This window comes from Branchiostoma floridae, chromosome 12 (genome assembly GCF_000003815.2).
Source record: "Branchiostoma floridae strain S238N-H82 chromosome 12, Bfl_VNyyK, whole genome shotgun sequence".
Classification (NCBI taxonomy): Eukaryota; Metazoa; Chordata; class Leptocardii; order Amphioxiformes; family Branchiostomatidae; genus Branchiostoma; species Branchiostoma floridae.
The window spans coordinates 6,874,470-6,893,047 of NC_049990.1; the positions used below are offsets into that span (position 1 = coordinate 6,874,470).

The window sequence follows — 18,578 nt, forward strand, 5'->3', positions numbered from 1 at the left end:
GGCTTTTGCACAATAATTACTCAGTCAATAAAATATCATCTATACACGGAACTATATATGATTGTATACAAAGAAAGATACCACAATAATCAACAGCTTTCATTCCATCATAAAAATAATTTGAAATCATCATCTAAAATCATTTGTACATATTTGGAGAGTTAAATTTTGCTTTGCTGAAACATCTCAGCTGAGGTGTTCATCATGGAGATCGATCCTCATGAGGTTTTCCTCTTCCTATTGCGATACAGAACGCAGGAACAGGCTAGGAATGCTCCCACAACACCAGCCGTGAGCACGGTGGCGACCCTCAGGTGCCACAGGAGGCCCCATCGTGTCGTGGCCGGTGGAACGTCGCGCAGTCTGGGAAAGTCTGGAAATGTTGGCGGTAAAAATCCATTATACGTGGAAATCTTTATTGACACAACAACGTTAACCGTACAGCGACTTTCGTTAGGTCTATTACAACTACTAGTAAAAATAAACAGACGAGTCAAGTATATTAACAGCCTAGCCTACAGATGTATTTGGACAAATATTGAACTAAGCCTTTACAGGTAATACGTACAAAGTTGATACTTCCAACAATCTAGAGATTTTCCTAGATTGTTTGCAAATAAATCTCCAGATTGTTTCAAACAATCGCCAGATTTTCCTATGTAATGTCAAAGTTAATGTTGAATTCCATTTTAGATTGCTATCAATCAATATGAATATGAATCAGAATGGTTTTATCAGCTTTAATTTAGGACATTGAGAGGGTTGTCATTTGGGTGATGAACAGCATTTAACCTCCTTGACTCAGTGAAGTACGGCCAAATCCTCTAGTTACCTGTCAGGATCTTCCTGAAGACGTCCGCCCAGGTTGACGCGACGCGGTAGAATACAGGTGGTTCGCCTACAGGTGCACTGACGCTGACCACCTGCCCACCTGTGTAGGACGCACCTGTCCACAGGTGTACCCACTCCTCCGTCTCGCCTGGCAGGTACGCGTCCCAGGTGTCCACCTCTGAAAAAGAAGACGGACACAAAGTGCAGATCGTCTATGACTTTGTCTACTGGATGTGTGTTTCATGGATTAGGCCAATGAACCAGGTATTTAACGTTAAAGCACAGATATTGTGAGGAGTTTTTACATACATGTACGCCTCATGTGAAAGCATTCTGTTTACTTGTTTTAAGTACTGTAGTACAACATTTAAAAAAATTCTGTTATCACCTTCACCAAGGAGTTTATGGGTCGCGGACTTACTCCTATGGCCGACCGACTCCCCTAGTAATGTTTAGATATACTTATGATTCTATTTGTCAAATTTCTACTATTTTACCAGTTATCCGCGGAGCCTAGTAGAGGCTAAACTACGAGGGCAACAACTTTTCTACTTCGTTTCTGTCATATCAAACCTACCTTCGTGATATACAGGCGCCACTAGCACGTCCGGCCCGAACATGTACTGATACTGCTCGGAGTAGGCACGGCGGTCGTCAGGGTAGTGATAGAACAGCGGTCTCTGGACGGGAACTCCCAGCATGCTGTTCTCCCGAACCTGCTGTTTGATGTAGCCGGCCAGGTGGACATACATCCGGGTTAGCCGTCCGAACTGGCGTAGAGTGTCAGCCGAACTGAAAACCTGCGTTTGAGGGCATCATGATTACCATAATTGGTCCTTTAAATGTTCTCAAACAGGACCTGCGCTTTACGTTCTACTCGACAGAACGCCTACAACCAACGCTAAGTACTCACAGATTCGAAAGATGAAATCGGTGTTTTAAAAGCGCCTTTACCAAAGACACACAACATTAGGGCCTGTCAGGGATTCGAACCAAGAACCATAAGACTCCAAGTCCCTGTATGATAGAACGCAAAGTGACCAAAATATGGCGTCGTGTGTGGCGTGGTATGGTGTCGTGTGTGGCGTAACTGGTATAGCGTTCGGCTTGGAATCTAGAGGTCCCGAGTTCGATACCCACCGTGCCCCCCGACGTTGTGCCCTTGGGAGAGGCACGTGTACTTTACACAGTCGTTAAAAAGAATAGACTACCTTTATTTTGCCTTCTGTCTGTACCGGCTGTATGTGGCACTGTTACATAAGTTAGTTACTAGTTTGAGTGCAGTGCCACATTGTCCTCGTCTGTCCAAAAGCAAATAGAAGAAAAAAGTGGCCAAAATGACGAAATTGTACCTGCCAACTGTCGTCAGGCCGGTTCCCTTCATGTGTCCTCATGACGGGGGTGAACACCGCCGCCTCCGCGTACCTTAACAGCACTTCCTCCGTTCTGTAGATCGTGGGCAGAGTTATATAACCCCCTATATCATAGTGGTGCAGTCCGAAGCCGGAAACAGCCAATGAGAGAGCTGCAGGGATGACGGAGGCAAGACCGTCGTGGATACGAGCGTCGACGGTCTGGTCTCCTGCCCAGGCCAGCAAGGTGTAGTTCTCGCTCCCAGAGTAGCCTGCCCGCATCCAGATGGTGATTTCATCAAGTTTTCCCGCTTCTTCAACCACTTCCCTGTTTAATCTGTCAAGACAAAACGGAATTTTCATTCCATGTTGTATAAAAAAACGTCATTCGGGGAGGAGGTCTAGTTTTTGGCTATGTGAATGTAGGTTTATAATTTGTATCGTTAGGTTACTGTGCACGCCGTTATATTCTACATGCAGATCCTACATAAGCTAGTATCAAAAGCTGGACAGGAGTGAAGCCAGCCTAGGACTAGTAGGAGTGTGTATGCTCCGGTGCCCGTCTGACTCCTTAGCCAGCTTTGATACAGTTAAGCAGATAGTAATACTATCTTATGGCACCGTAGGATCTGCTTGGGGATTACGCCGGTAAACACGCGCAACATGCTGCTGCTATAATCCAATTACCCGCCAACATGGTTGCCCAGGGTTTCAAATTGCAAATACCATTACGTCAGTTAAGAAACTCTATGGGAGTCCCCGGCCTGAAACCCCTGTGCGTTAAATAACCCAGCACACTTTAATATCTAGAGGAGCAAGACATGAGCAAAAGAACATCACAGGCTCGTGCCTTTTCTTTTCTTTTGTTAGTTTTGTGACGTAAGTATCTTGTCTTACCTTGCCCACAGTACAGGATAGAGGTTGTGTACCGTCTCGGGTGACTCTCCGCTATGGTACACCATGTCAGTCGCAAGGTACTCCCCAAAGTCTGCCATCCACCCGGCAAACCCCAGATCCACCATGTTCCTCTTCATAACGTCCTTAAACCACTGGTAAGCATCTGGGTTTGTGAGATCAACAGTTCCACAGAAGAAGCCACCAAAGTCCTGCAAGTAACTCTGTCCGCTTGAGTTTGCCACTAGATAACCTTTCAAATTAGCCTCCTTAAACATCGGCCCTTCGACGATTAGATGTGGATTGATGTACGATAAAAACCGCACACCTTTCGACTTGTATTCTTTTATGACGTTGTCAAGTCCTGGGTACCAAGACTTATCCCATGCCCAGTCCCAGTAAAGTCGCTTCCCCATGTACGTGTGCAGTTTCCCCACCCAGTCTTGCACCCACAGCGCGCTAACTTTGACTCCGTTCTTCTCTGCTTGCCGAAGATGCTCCAGCACCGTGTCCGTCCCTCCCTGCACCCCGAGAATCGTACCGCTGTACACCCACTCGGGGAGGGGAGGCTGCCGCCCGAGAACTCCACTCAGCTTCTTAGACACGTCGAAGAAATCGTGGCCGCTGTCTAAGACGATCCGACCGGGATCTCCCCAGATCTGGATCTCGTGATGATCCGGGTGATCGAAGTCCATGACCATGTAGTTGGTGGTGGTGAAATGGCAGAAGTATCTGTAGCGAAGACACCAGGACAATTGTTTGACCAAGGATATAACCTGATTGGTTTGACTAAGACTGCTGTTTTCTAGTGCTCTATTAATTGTTCTTCTTTACCGTCATAACAAACTGAGCCAGATGGAGTGTAGTGGTCGGTAAGGGCGCCGAAGCGGTTCACAAATGATGGGAGGCCCGGGAGGCTGAAAGAAGACGCCGATCAAACCGAGCAAGCCCCTTAAATTGAACATTGAACTGACCCTTGAACTTCTAAGGCTGACTGGACATAGAATTTTTGCTGTTTTCTTTGTCAAAGTGAAACGATCGCCAAAAAGTACAGAAGTAGAGCTTCAGTACCAAGGACAGCTGCTGGTTGCTGTTGTTTTGAATGCAATGCTTACCGTCTTGAAGACACGGCGGTCGGCTGCTGCTGCTATAACATTACTTGTACTTCTGGGCCAAAATTCGATAATGGATGTATCGTTCAATATATAGACAACACCCTATCCAAACTACATCCTCATCCACTATTAATGCGTTTGTTCTAATTCAGGTGACCTCAATGCCATGCAAATGCCAAGTTGCGGCCCGCAGCAAGGTACATGTAGGTGTGCTCTTCTCGCCTTCATTTGTGGCTGGATGTACAATGTTATAAAGATTTGATATTCAAGTAAATGTTTCTGACTGGGCCCAATATCTGATGCACTTGAAGATTCAAAAAGAAGCTAATGTTTTGAATTCTTACCGTCTTGAAGACACGACGGTGGGCTGCGGCCAGTAGGTGGTGTGGTAGTCGCCCCCGCCTCCCCCGTGCACCTGGTCCACCACGTGCGTGATCAGGTCCCAGCTCTGCCGCCCCACACCCTGCTCACGCACCCACATCGGGAAACTGTGACCCCGCAGGTCAAAGTGAGAGAACTGCTCACCTCCTGTAGAAAGTAAATATATGGGACCCATGATTACCCTCTAGAGCTAACCGGCACCTTTCTTCCACAAGGCCCAAGCATTAAGGGACTAACGTACAAGTCATCCGTCGGTGAGTGACCGCCCTATGTTCCGAAATCCCTATATTCTGAAATCCCTATATCCCGAAATCCCTGTTCCGAAATCCCCATATTCCAAAGTGCCTCTGTTCCAAAATCCCTCTGTTCCGAAATCTCTCTGTTTCGAAATCCCTATGTTTTGAAATCCCTATATTCCGAAATCCCTACCTTCCAAAATCTCTATGTTCCGAAATCCCTATATACCGAAATCTCTATGTTCCGAAATCACTATAATCCGAAAGCCCTATGTTCCGAAAGCCCTATGTTCTGAAATCCATATGTTCCGAAATTAATCCAAATGTTTCGAAATCCCCGTTCCGAAATCCCTATATTCCGAAATAGCTGTGTTCCGAAATACCTATGTTCCGAAAGTAATGACCACAATTAATTATTGTAATTTGATGGATATTGATATACATGTACCTCCGTAGACATGCTCCTCTTCTTCCGCGTACAGTCGGACCCAGGTTCGGTTCGCACCCTTCGGTAGTGATAGTGCGATCACGTGATCAAGACCCTTTTTATCATCGTAGGAGAACATCACTTTCGTCTGTAAAGGAAAAAAATAATGACCTGTTTCGGGAGGCTGATTTCCACGACACAAACATTTTGGAAACTCGATTTCGGTTAATCATACCTCTGATTTTCTTTAGCAACTTATCACAATAATGTGTTCAACTTTCTAGGCTTTGACTTTGATGTGGCATACCATTTTTCTTCTTTACGTTGTAATACCACTATGATTGTTATTATTTGTTTGAGCCGCAGATCATCTGTAATGATGCTAATAGACATCCTCCTTTTGCATTAGATTTAAAAAAACTGAATTGTCACCAAAAATATTGGAAACTTTAATAATCATGACCCTATTTCCTGTCATCGTACATTCCTGGGTCGAGCACCAGCGCGACTCTGAGAAGTCAGATTCAAGAAAAGTAAAAAAAAAAGTACCCAAATTTCCAACCTTTTTTTTATGATGAGCATCTGAATTTGAATCATTTACCCACTTTTATTAAGGACGTCACAATAAGGTACCAACCTTGTATGTTCCTTCTCTTGTACTGAATGTCAAAACATGTTTATTCTTTCCTTTCTGCGCAACTTCCACGTTCACCAGGTCGACCTTTTCCACAACGTTGTCCGTTATCAAGAAGTTTCCGTAGGTCTCTTTGAACGTCGTGACCCCTGACCCCACAGAAATGGCGGGATGTTCTCTATCGTGATGCATGATGGTCAGACCGTCGAACGTGACCTCCAAACTTGACCCGTCTGTGGACTGGGTGACCTTGAACCCGCGCTCGGCCTGTGGCTCTGCTGACAAGTTCGAAGCCGCCAAGGTCAAGGTCAAAATCAGCAAGACATGCTGAAAGACTCCCCGCATCTTGCCTTAAATGATCAAACATATCAGATAATCAACTTTTATCATTGATGAAAAATACACGATGGTAAAGGACAATGGTAAAGTAGAGACTCTCTCAAAAGCTCAATGATTCGGCCACAGCCAATTCTATGATGGCATCAGCACGTGCATTGAGCCGATTTCAAAAACAAAAGCAAAACAAATTCAAGAAATTTCGTTCCTTTTGGGTGATGTTCAACACGAGAAGAAAATACCAAAACATGGGAGGATATGTCGCATGGTAGCCTTAACTGTAGAAGTAAAACTAGTTCGGTATTTGTAGTTGCCAGGTTGCATAAGTCCTACGGGGCCCGGGTGGGCTGTTTGCATAAACGAAAAATTAAAGTTTATGCCAATAAATATGCACAAGGCATGCTGTTGAATTTATTTTTCGTCAGTTTTGTGTTTTTGTTGTCTTTCATATCGTACTTTTCGTTCCCTAAAACTGCCAGACCGGTCCCTTTGTGGAAATGTGACGTTAGTCTTAGTCATACCAGCTAGCTATAGGCTATAATAAAGCCTGCACCTCTTAAATACAAGAATAAAAAGATTTGTTGACCGTGTTTTGTCGCTTTTTGTTTCAACGTTGATGGTTTCTATTTTGAAGAAGTTGTCTATGCGTTCTCGTATATATTAGATTTGGAGTCTTCAGAGGATTCTTTTAACCTCCTTGCTGTGGCCTTACCTTTTGAAAAACTCAAAGTTCAAGATTTTAATCTCGAATCACTGCACGATACTTTTATTGCAATAAATAAGTTACCTATTCAGTGTATTCTGCTTGCATTGTGCACATAAAAAAAAGAAGCATGCCGAAAATCACACAGGTTCCCAGGCAACATTACATGTATCTCTGACCCACTATCGGTAACTGGCCAGGTAGTAAGCAAATAACGGTACAAAGGACGATCTGACAAACAGTCCTCAAGAACTCATGATAACAAGGATTAGTTTTGCGTTTACTACTAGGATTGGAAGGCTGGTCGAATTTAAAAGTTGAGTTGCGTTTACTGACATTCACTGGAAGGATTACAGGCTAATCTACAGTCTGGCAATGGCATTGACACGGAGGTAGGGGTCAAAGGGTATGCTGGCAAAACGGCTTCCATTCGGATATGTACAAACCTTGCTCGTGGACTCCGACACCTGTTCAACAATAACTCACCTTTGTTTCCAGATCCTACGACTTGCTAAAATGGCAAAGGCACAGAGAGAATAGATACCTCCGGTGCATCCGGCACTGTGGAACTGCTACAGTAGAGACCGAGAGCCACTTCCGGTACTCTAGTCTTTTAGAGTCTGACCACAATCACGGTAAGGTCAACCTGTCCTCGTCGTTGTACTTTGATCCTTGCATCACGTGACCTTTCATTGTTAAGGCAAGCTCGGTGCATTCGGGACACGTACTCTCCAAGCAGAGGTTAGGCTCCGGCTGTTTTTAATAGGCGTTTTTATCAGACTTTCTGTTTTGTAATGTTTTCTTGATGTCTCGCGGCATCAAGAAAACATTACAAAATAGAAAGCCCCATAAAATGCATGAAAAAATGTAAACAAAAAACAAAACAGCCGGAGCCTTAGCCGTAGACGACTGTTGGTTTCTAGGCTCCCCGTTATTAAAGCGGGAGCCTAAAAAGCAACATGTTTGCAGTCGTCTGCGGCTACCGGAGCGTAACCTCTGCTTGGAGAGTAGAGAAATGCACGTAACGTTGCTATAAATACACAACTGGCCTCCTGTTCAATCATATTTTTCCCTTATGCAATTTTTTTCATCTCTATGAGACCTTATCAATCTCAATCCAAATCTCTAAGGCGTAACTATTACCTCATATAGGAACACAGCAAGGTAATATTCAAGCAGATGTGTGGAGCCGGCTCAGTTTCTGTGTCTTACGTGGGCTTTTGCAACATTTAGCACGCTTTCTTCATGGTGCACCTGTGAAACTTAACTCCTCCTGGAATGAAAAACGTACACCGCGAAAACACGGACACTGTGAATCTATAATCTTCAAGCAATGAAGTCATGATTGTCTATATAACTAGATTTATTCCTAGAAATGTGTACACCTTATTCTGGTTGTAACGTCCAACATCCAAAAACCTGTTTATTCTCTGTTGCACAGCAACAATTTTTTTCATAAAATGTAACCCTTGACATATATAGAAAGCGACTATGTACTGCTAGACAGAAAGCATAAGTCTTAAATGTGTACATAATACTACATATACAGTATTGCACAGGCTTGTTCCTAGCTTACAGTGCTGGCCAGATTTGTTTGTTTGAACCCTAATTTATTCATAGGAAGCTCAAAACCACCCTGAAGGTTGTGATTTCTGTTTTGAAATCCAGTTTACCATTTTAGCCATTTACCCCAAAGTGGAGTGAGGAAAGTTTCCCAAGGACACAACGTATAGCCAAGAATACTGGGAATCAAACCTTCTACCTTCTGATCTTGTGTCCACCAACATATCCACTCACTGGCTATTTGACCCCAATTGACTTATCAACATCTTGAATGAACACACTTAGGTGACAACTAACTTGAAGTCAATTGTTCACACACATCATCAATGGGTACATGTTGATCTAGTAAATGTAGATCTACTTACATTTTTTAATAATCATTTATACTTCATAACTGGGCATGTACACAGAGAAGTGGATTCAACACTAACATTTACAAAAAGTATCATCTATAAATACTATTGCCTTTTAAAAGAGATGCGTCACTAAAACTGACACCTTGCCTTAGAGGCTGTACAGTACATCTATTTCCAGTGTGTGCATAGATTTGGGGCATGTAATCCATTTAAATCTCCTTCACCCATTGAGCAACATCTGAGTAGCCAGACATTTACCAGGTCGCTCAACAAAATTCATAGTTAAAGAACTTTTTATGTTTCATGCGGTTTGCTATATTTTGGATCATATCTTTATATTTTGCATCATATTTGTTGTCTAATGGAAAGTGGGCCTTACTCGAATAAGGCTCTGACATCTATCCCCTGAATAAGTGTTTGGAAAGAAAGTTTTCCACTGTACAGATTGCTACTGTATCAACTACTCATGTAGTATCATCTGAAACTTTGCCATTGTGTTTGACGTCTGGAGTTTGGTTTGTTTGCAGAGTTTTTATAATGGAGTCGTGTGTCTGAAGACTATGAACTATCCCTACATGTTTGACAATGTATTGTGACCTTTTCCAGTAGACTAGCCCCCTACTACTGGGGGAGGGGTGTGTGGTCATAGTGCTTTCTGCACCTTGGGTGTGGCCCGAGGGCTATACAAATGGAGATAGGCTTTCCCCTATACACAAAAATTGTGGGAAGCACTTAAACTAAATCACAGCCTTTCCTGATTCGAGAAGTCACCTCTCCTTCAAGAAGCTTCCCAACAACTCGATCAGTTCCTTGGCAGCGTCAAACCTCCCAAATAGATTTCTGCACTTTGGATATGGCCCAAGTGGCAAGGGCTCTACAATGGAGATAGTCACTCCCCTATACACAAAACTTGTGGGAAGTACTTAAAGTTAGACTAAATCATGGTGTTCCTGATTCTAGCAGTCAGCTATCCTTCAAGAAGCTTCCCAACAACTCAGTCAGTTCCTTGGCAGCGTCGAACCTGCCATAAGGAGTTCGTGGTTTGGCTATACAAATGGAGATGGGCACTCCCCTATATCCAAAAATTGTGGGAAGCACTTAAAGTTAAACTATATTATGGTTTTTGATGGCCTTCCTGACTTGAGAAGTCACCTCTCCTTCAAGAAGCTTCCCAACAACTCAATCAGTTCCTTGGCAGCGTCAAACCTGCCGTATAGAGTTCGTGGTTTGGCGCACTCCCTCAGGAGGCGTTGTAACGTCCCGTCGTGCACCACGGTCTCTGGCGGATCGTGCAGGAGACCTCCCGGCTTCCCCATCTCCGAGGCGTACTCAGACAACATGTTCCTGCACACCGCGTAGTAGTTATGGTCGGTGTGGAGGTACCTGCACAACGCGGACACGTCAAATGACAGGCAGTTGGGCATGCCCGGACACTCGTCAAAGTGGGACTGGTACCTGGCCTCCCAGTTAGGCGGTTTATCTGTAAGGAAACAAACAAATGTGGTAAACTGAACACCATCAAATACCTGACAAATGGTTCTGAAAATTGTGAGAAATATTGTTCTACCCGTTACATTTTTCAATTAAAAATTAAGGATAAAACCTTGAAAATAACAGTATTTTGTGTATAAATAAATAAAGCTGCAAGGCCTAGGCTATTGACAGGATGTTCCTGTCGATAAGAAGTTATCTTGCACTATTGTTCCTGTCAATAACCATGGCAAAACAGCATTGAAGATGCTATTGTGACTACTTGGAACTTCTTTCTTGACTGGTACACTACAACGAAGGAGTGCAATCACTTATGAATATCATAGCTACTAGCTTTGGTCTATTTGTGAAAATAAGGAGACAAGTCACAACATTTGGAAATATCAGTCCTTACCTGTTTTTATCTTTTGTTTGTCCACCACAATGACGTTCTCCACGTCTATAACGAACAGATTTCCATCACTCGTCACCCCAAAATTCTCGTACGAAATGTCGGTGAGGTAAAGGGCAAAGTCTGCCTCATTGTTTGTTAGATATTCTGCTATCTTCATCATCTGGAGGGATAGTTCCACTCTCTGCAGCCAGGGGGCACTGTAGTAACTCGCCAAAGTCTTGTCGCACTTCTGCACGACTGTCAGTCGACCGCAGGCACCAAAGTAGAACGGGAATGGCCAGCCCTCAGTGATGGGGAATGTCTGGGAGAAGTATAGGGAATTTCATTTCCATGTCATACCACATCACTTCACACCACATCAAGACCATGGCTTCAGTCATTGATTTTCTTGGAAAAATGCTACAGTCAAAGCAAACGTACACAGCAGTTACAACCTCTTTATAAGGACCGCCTGGCCATTTTAGCCACTTTTTTGGTCGTTCCTTAGACTATTTTCCAGACTTAAACTGATTGGTCCCTTCTGTCTGATCCCACTAACATAAGAACCTTAACTGCCGCCTGTCACAAAAAACTTAGTAACTGATTGCTGTATCTGAACGTGTACCTGTTGGAAATGAGTGCCCATTCCTTAATTTGCTCATTAACTGTATTACTTAGCGGGGGTTGACAGCATAGATAGCATAAGAATAAAATGAGTACACACACCGACCTGTAACATAAGTGGTTCTGGGTTAAACTTCAGAGTAGACAGGAAGTGGAGCTTCTCCTGATACGACAGTTCCTCTGTCTCCTTACCGAGATGCTCCGCAAATTTCTCCAGTACCCTGTCAATCAGCCTTTGTGATGGACACCTCACCATATCTGACATGTCTGTCAGGCTCTTGGGGGATAACCCCTCGTAGATCACGCGAGAAAAGTTGGAATAGTACGTGACGGAAGGGATGTGGCATTGCGGGCCTTCCTTGCCAGTCTCGCAGATCCACCGGTCCAACTGATCAAATTCAGAGTTGTGACCAAGACGTTTCAAGGCAACCTCCATCCCTTCATAGATTGCGAAGTACACATTCTTGATGTTGAAGATGTCCAGTATTCTCAGCCGTGAGGAATACTTGAATAAAATCTTGCCATTTTCAAACTCTTCGCAGAGGTCGGTCCCGAAGCAAGCGGGACATTTGTCCTCCCCGAGGAACGTTGTGTCGGTCAGCTGGTTGTAGGAGAACGGTTGGAAAACAAAGCAGTAAAAGACGACGACAAAGAAGAAGAAACCGCACATCCTCCGGACCCGCCATCCTGAGAAGAATCTGCGAAACTGCTTCAGTCTAACAAGCCTCATGTTACCTCTTTATACTCGAGCTTGGCACAGACTGTTGTACTGCATTATTGATGTCTCGTGCCTACCACAGATCTGTTGGAAACATGACGTTATGTCTGGGTGCACATTATATTTACAACACATTTCCTACATGCTGTCTTTTGTGTTTAGAACTACTTAGTACCAACCCACTTAAGCTCTGTAGATAAGATCCCTGGATCCTACAGAGGCCAATATTTTGTTGCAGAATTGATTAAGCACACGTAATGGACATGGCATCACTGTGCTTCAAGTCCCATTGGAACTGAAATCGGATTTCACTGTCAATAATTACCTTAATTCTTTCACATACATACAGAAGTCACATGTCGGGTGCTGTGCTATCTGAGAATTTATAGCAAGCCGTCTGTCACATAATCCCAGTCAGTATAACTTCATGCCCACTTACATCATTGATCGGGGCCTGGGTCTTCTAGATGGTTTAAGAAGATCACTCGCACAAATCCCTGTCTCGTAGTATACTACAGTGCCAGGCATTCGTCAGTCGGGACATTCAATACCTACAAATTGTATGTAACAACTGCACCAGGTCATTGCTAATTCCACATCATAGATAAGAGCCGCGCTCCCTAACAGCAATGAATGGAATTCTACCCTTCAGGCGGCCTTAAACAGATCACGTCGACGCGATAACACCCAGACAGACGCCAACGTTCAGCGTCACTGATCCCTAATTGAATCACGGCGTTCCGTACTCCCGGACGAGCGCTCGGAGACTCCAACTCCCTCCGCCGACCGTCCGATTTATGCCCGGGGAAGCCACCTTTCCAAAGGACTGTCGTTATTTCTGCGGGTATCCGGTACGACCAGCTGTTTTCTCTCCCTATATGTCATTCTCCTGCAGATATATGACAGTAAAAGCACGTAAACGTATCAATATCAGACGCTCTTCCGCACGTACATGGACCATGACCTCCATTTTGAATGAGGCATAGTGGGAAAGGAGCATACCATTCACTTCGGAGGTGACTTGCAGGTACTTTTTAGAAAACACCTGTTAACTTATAACTGACTTTTATGATACTTAATTCATAAACTACTACATAAAGTGATTCGTTATACAAATTACGCCACGTAAATTGGTTTAGATATCATATACACGAATATTTTTGGTTCCATATTCTATGGAAATCTAATATTTGAACACCCCTTGATATGAGTGGTTGAACCACGTCATCCAAATTGATTGTGTGGTAGAGCAGTGAGTGGTATCCAATCCAATACTCATCACAGTTTTCTCACGCACTTCTGGCCTCTAATTAAGACCCCAGATCTTTCCAGGATGTCTCAGGAATCACAGATTCGTCAGAACTACCACCCAGAGACGGAAGCTGCTGTCAACAAACAGGTAAAACGTTTAGATGGTGACATTATTTGCAGCCTTTGTTATTCTGAAAATTATGATGCACACGAGATACCTGCCCAGCTGGTATGGTTCCCAAGGCTGGAGTCATCATGGTGGTATGTGGCCCAGTTTAAAAAGTCAATTTTCTGTAATGTTTGTATTTTTGTCCTGTATTAAATGCTATGAACAAGGAGGTTAAAAAAAAAACTATGAAGTATTAAAAGTATGTAAATTGAGATGGAGATTGAGTAAAGCTATAAAACATGGTTGGATTTCTGCTGGAGGAAGAAAAAGTGTCATGAGTGATCTCAAGGACGTTATATAAGTCTTGTGACAGGAGGGTGACATCACACTCACAGGCAGCGACTGCGTGGCGTAATCTGCAGCAAGTTTGACTCACTCTAGTCAGGTCCAGAAGGTCCTGAGTTCGAACCCCGCCGTGTCACCGATCTTGTGCACTTGGGAAAGGCACTTTACACGACTTTCCTCACTTCACTCAAGTGAAAAATGAGTATACATGTAGACTACAAAGGTCTTCAGCAAGTTGAAGTTGGTAGCCGCAAAACGAAAGAAGAAGAAGAAGAAGCGAATCCTAATTCACTCATCAAAAGACTCATCTCGGGTATCGTCAGGTACTATAGATAGGGAGGAGTGGGCCACTGGTACAAAAACTGTTAGCGAAGGAAGGAGTTGTGTTTGCACAGCGAATGGGCTGTGCGCAGCAAAGGGAGGGGCTGTGTGTGCACCACAAAGGTTCGTGAGGAGCTGTGTGTGCGCAGCGAATGAGCCGTGTGTGTGCAGCGAAGGGAATGTTTTCTCGCAGTGATAGAGCTGTTTGTCCTTAGCATAAGAATTTAGATAGTGGAGATGGATCGGACACACCTTTAGAAAACCACCATCTTTCATCACAAGGGCAGGGTAGAGTGGAACCCCCAAGCCAGAAGAAGACCAAGGCTGTCATGGAGGAGAGATACCATATTAAGAAGGACCTAGAGCACAGAAACACCTTATGGCACGAGGCAAAGAAGATTGCTGGAGACAGAAGGATGTGGAGGCTGTAACTGGCCCCTCCCCTCTAGGAGGCTTGCGGATGTTGGGTGGGCTGCTATAAGTGAGATTTAATCCCAAAGGAGCAAAGAAGATTAAGACATTCAGAGGAGCCCTTGAAAACACTATTTTTTACATGTAGTGGTCATAGGGAAGCCATGAAAATTGTGAGAGATGACAGTAACATGATACCCTTCTTTTCTTTATGTTTGCAGGCTAACAAGGAGCATGCAGCATCCTACACCTACACCTCTCTGAACATCTACTTTGACAGGGACGACGTGGCCTTACCAGGCCTGCAGAAGTTCTTCAAAGGACTGTGTGATCAGAAGAGAGAATTTGCTAAGAAGGTAGGCTGGCAGAATGGCTATGTCTTATGTTACAATTATGCATATTAAACTTAAACACCATACACTCGCTCACTCACAAACGCAGGATGTCATTAACTCATTCATTCATTCATTAACGTCTGATTGCTCAATAACAATGACACAAACCAAAATTAAAGTTTACAAATGACCCAAAGTACTAGTAGTGATATCACATCTGCTTTTTGCTTCAAATTCAATACACACCAAATCATTCTTGGGTGAAGGAGACTTTGAATGTGGCACTTTTGAGAGTGGCATAGGAGATTAGCATTATCATCATCATCATCATTTGTAGGACAGAAAGTATGAGAATAAGCTAGTTCATGGTTTGAAGTGCACATGTGCAGTGTGGTGCATGTCAAAGGTGAAGGTCCATGGCCATTCTTTATCAAAGTTTACGTCTTGTCAGGGGCCTTGAACTTCCGTGTCCACAATGCATCATATTACACATACACATTGCTCATTCTATGCTTGTTTGTGCATTATTATCTCCCCGAGTAAAGAGGCACAAAGGCTAAGTAAACAATGGTAGCAGAGGGTGCAGCTCTGGACCTCTAGTATTGTATGTATGGACTTCTGGTATCATTGAGAAGGGATTTCCTCCAAGTTTTTTGCCGCTTTTCTGTTAGAGTAGATTTTGCACCATTGTCAGTAGACATGCACAGCCAGAGGGACAGTGCACACTAATTATAAGAGTCTAGATGTAATACTATATGAGCCTCTACATGTAGAGATAATAAATACACACGCCTTTCTATGTGTGTGTCCGTGTGTTTACTTCCCTCGGTAAGGAGGTATAGAGGCCATATAACATTTGCTTCCCTGCAGTGGCACCTGCACCAGACAGAGCGGGGAGGGCGCGTGGTCCTGATGGATGTACCCAACCCTCGCAGGACTCGTGGGGCAGTTTATAACACAGTTTTTTATGTTAAAATACTTTGGTTTTCCCCCATGTGTTATAGTGGCACCAGCACTAGACTGAGCAGGGAGGGCGCGTGGTCCTGATGGACGTACCCAACCCCCCGCAGGACTCGTGGGGAAGCTTCTGTTTCTTCTGTTCAAATACATTTTAACTTTTTACGGTTTCCCCCTGCTGTGTGTTTAAGTGGCACCAGCACCAGACTGAGCGGGGAGGGCGCGTGGTCCTGATGGACGTCCCGAAGCCCCCGCAGGACTCGTGGGGCAGTCCACAGGACGCGCTGGAGACGGCTCTGTCGCTGGAGAAGGAGCTGAACCAGAGCATGCTGGCCGTGTACGAGCTGGCACACAAACATGACGACGAACATACCTCAGACTTCATCGAGGGTAAGTTGGCCAGGGATGGACAAGTTTTCTAAAATTCACATAAAAAATGTACTTGCCCAAACCAACTTTTCATTTGCCCAAAATTCAAATGTCACTTTTTGACTTCCAGCAATGAAATTCTTATTATTGCCTCTATTTTTCTCTGTTGACCATCGCTTGATGTCATGAATGTGAAAAATAACAAGTATATCAAAATCTCATTCAATGGAAAAATTTCGTAACTCTTATTTAGGATTTTAGAAAATGATAATGCAACATTGGGATATCAATATTAAAGTAAAGTATGAGATGTAAAGTCTGTATCTTAGTGTGCAGTTTCAGAGAATGAACAGTCAGATGTTTTCTTCTCAGTTTTCCTTCCTTCTCGCTGAGATGACTACCGGTTATCTTTTTTAACAATCTCTCTGTACCTAGACCGCAAGACTGGCGGTTTATATTTCAACTTATCCTGTTTTTTTCTGCAAAGCTTCCTTCTTAATGTTTTCTTCCTTTTAGATGTGATACTAGTATCTAATGAAAGTTATGACTTGTCCTTACCTTTTCTACAGATACTTTCCTCCATACCCAAGTTGACAACATCAAGACTATAGGTGATCACCTAACCAACCTTAAACGCTGTGGTTCGGGCTTGGGGGTGTACATGTTTGACCGTGGCCTCGGAAAGGAGTAGAGAAACACTGAAAAGTAGGGGTGGGTACTGGTACAGAAAATTCAACTTATAAGTGGGCGTACTAAAAACAAGGGTCCATTTCACTACAAAGGAATCTGTTTGGTGCAGTATCCGACTCCCACTGGCATTTTAAAATCTTATATTCATGTCAACAACACAATGTTTGACTGTAGAAACTTGGAAGAAATGACTATAAACTCTACTCTACTTCGCTCCTTATTTCCTTTGTAAGCTTCTCATGTAAGCCCCAAAACATGTGGATGCCTACCAGTATTACCTGTTCATTGTCTAATCGGTCCAAGATCTGGGCCACTGATTTTCTTCAGGTCCGTTTTTTTAATCAGACCAACAAGAAAAATCGGTTTTGTACCAGTACAACCACCCCTACCTACCATACATTCAAAGCCAGGGACAGAATGCAGTACTTGTCATGTCTATTTTTGCTGGGATGTATTTATTCTTGTTACCACAGAGTTAAGTATTTTGTGATAAAACTCATTAAGAGTAGAGAAACACTCAAGAGACATTCAAAACCAAGGAAGCCAAATGTCTGGGATAGAATGCAGTACTTGTCTATTTTTGCTGGGATGTATTTATTCTTAGACTAGTTATGTATTTTCTTATTAGTATTACCACATAGACTAGTTATGTATTTTGTAATAGAAAATCCATCAGTGCCAAGGGACCAAAACCTTGATACATTCCTATTGATGATTATCGTACATGGTGCTGGCTAGAGTGTGTGCCTAAATGTACATGTAGTAACAGGTACAGGATGATACCAGTTTGGACCAGGTTACCCATACCTAAACAGTTTGACAAAGAAACACAACAAAAACAACAAAAACACAAACAGTTAAGAATAAGAATATTTAGACTTCAGGTACATGTGTCATCTTTTTCCAGTGCTCAATTGTGTAGTGCTGAGTGTTTGTAACATTCTCATGATGTTTCACACACACTTCTAGTAATGTTGTTGAGTACAACAGGAAGTTGGGTTACATTACGATGATCTATTAACATTTTTCTTCACCTACATGTACATTGTACATTAACCTGTAGTAAAGGGTTTGAGGTCCAATTGGTTGTAACATGGTGCTGAGCAAAATACTACCAGATGGGAATAAAAGATGGTATTTCACATACATTCTGTCCATTGTTGTGACTGACTTCTTTACTTTGAATTGTTCCTAGCCACATTTAAGAATTCCTAGCCACATTTAAGACATTAAATGGAATGTTAGACGATTTTTACAATACATATAATTTCTAAAGGTATTTTACCTATTATAATAGTATGGTATTTAGACAAAGTTGTTTGACAAGTGAACAGCTTTACAAGCACTACAGCAAGGGGCTAGTATTAAAGTGCCATACCCTTTCTGATATGATATTCAAGATATTTGGTGCATCATGTATAAAATTGATCCTCCCACAAAGTATGTACAAATCTACAATTCAAATATCAAACACAATGATATGTGACTCTTAACTTGAAAGTTCATCTGTGTTGGTACAAGTCATTCTTGAAATAGTTGAACTGTAATTTCCAACACCAAAATTGGACTCACCCAAATTTTCGACTGTACAGCATCAGTCTTTGTCAAGGAATGAACAATCCACTGCTGTTGTGACGTCACGTTATGTAGATAGAACACGTGACTCAGTAAGCAGTGGATTATAGGTTGCAGGAAGTCTATGGCGCCCACCGTCTCTGTTCAGGGATGGTTGTAGAGCCCGGATGTAGATTGCTTC

At 43.2% G+C, this 18,578-nt stretch overlaps 3 protein-coding genes across 4 annotated transcripts; 1 reads left to right on the forward strand and 2 right to left on the reverse strand.

Moving 5' to 3' along the window:
- Window positions 1-218: 218 nt before the first annotated feature.
- LOC118428084 (sulfoquinovosidase-like) lies at window positions 219-6,319 on the reverse strand. Its single transcript, XM_035838052.1, has 8 exons — window positions 5,874-6,319; window positions 5,258-5,384; window positions 4,537-4,720; window positions 3,081-3,809; window positions 2,184-2,520; window positions 1,409-1,631; window positions 833-1,009; window positions 219-373 (listed from the first exon to the last, which is right to left on the reverse strand). Exons 1-8 carry the CDS (start codon window positions 6,213-6,215, stop codon window positions 219-221), a joined length of 2,274 nt encoding a protein of 757 aa, XP_035693945.1. The 5' UTR covers window positions 6,216-6,319.
- Window positions 6,320-8,254: 1,935 nt separating this feature from the next.
- Window positions 8,255-13,014, reverse strand: LOC118427520 (divergent protein kinase domain 2A-like). 2 transcript variants are annotated; one of them, XR_004832528.1, is made up of 4 exons: window positions 11,423-13,014; window positions 10,714-11,014; window positions 9,850-10,308; window positions 8,255-9,653 (listed from the first exon to the last, which is right to left on the reverse strand). XR_004832528.1 is itself a non-coding variant. In XM_035837357.1 (4 exons), the coding sequence occupies exons 2-4, from the start codon at window positions 12,044-12,046 to the stop codon at window positions 9,977-9,979; spliced, it is 1,257 nt and encodes a 418-aa protein (XP_035693250.1). In that variant the 5' UTR covers window positions 12,047-12,118; window positions 12,680-13,014; the 3' UTR covers window positions 8,255-9,976. The 2 variants fall into 2 exon arrangements, 1 of the variants encoding a protein (XP_035693250.1); XM_035837357.1 differs by having other exon boundaries at window positions 8,255-10,308; window positions 11,423-12,118; window positions 12,680-13,014.
- Window positions 13,015-13,245: 231 nt separating this feature from the next.
- Window positions 13,246-17,421, forward strand: LOC118427883 (soma ferritin-like). Its single transcript, XM_035837846.1, has 4 exons — window positions 13,246-13,433; window positions 14,693-14,827; window positions 15,955-16,153; window positions 16,702-17,421. The coding sequence occupies exons 1-4, from the start codon at window positions 13,368-13,370 to the stop codon at window positions 16,821-16,823; spliced, it is 522 nt and encodes a 173-aa protein (XP_035693739.1). The 5' UTR covers window positions 13,246-13,367; the 3' UTR covers window positions 16,824-17,421.
- The last annotated feature ends 1,157 nt before the right edge of the window (window positions 17,422-18,578 follow it).

What these genes read in the sequence shown, in the direction of transcription:
- LOC118428084 (XM_035838052.1), bottom strand. Translation starts at nt 6,215, where the DNA reads ATGCGGGGAGTCTTTCAGCATGTCTTGCTGATTTTGACCTTGACCTTG. An exon ending in ACCGTCGTGTCTTCAAGACG is followed by an intron (nt 3,810 to 4,536) that starts GTAAGAATTCAA and finishes TCTTCGCTACAG; the next exon opens with ATACTTCTGCCATTTCACCA. An exon ending in CTTCAGGAAGATCCTGACAG is followed by an intron (nt 374 to 832) that starts GTAACTAGAGGA and finishes CAACATTTCCAG; the next exon opens with ACTTTCCCAGACTGCGCGAC.
- LOC118427520 (XM_035837357.1), bottom strand. Translation starts at nt 12,046, where the DNA reads ATGAGGCTTGTTAGACTGAAGCAGTTTCGCAGATTCTTCTCAGGATGG. An exon ending in CAGAACCACTTATGTTACAG is followed by an intron (nt 11,015 to 11,422) that starts GTCGGTGTGTGT and finishes TACTTCTCCCAG; the next exon opens with ACATTCCCCATCACTGAGGG. An exon ending in CAAACAAAAGATAAAAACAG is followed by an intron (nt 10,309 to 10,713) that starts GTAAGGACTGAT and finishes GTTTCCTTACAG; the next exon opens with ATAAACCGCCTAACTGGGAG.
- LOC118427883 (XM_035837846.1), top strand. Translation starts at nt 13,368, where the DNA reads ATGTCTCAGGAATCACAGATTCGTCAGAACTACCACCCAGAGACGGAA. An exon ending in AGAGAGAATTTGCTAAGAAG is followed by an intron (nt 14,828 to 15,954) that starts GTAGGCTGGCAG and finishes TGTGTGTTTAAG; the next exon opens with TGGCACCAGCACCAGACTGA. An exon ending in TACCTCAGACTTCATCGAGG is followed by an intron (nt 16,154 to 16,701) that starts GTAAGTTGGCCA and finishes CCTTTTCTACAG; the next exon opens with ATACTTTCCTCCATACCCAA.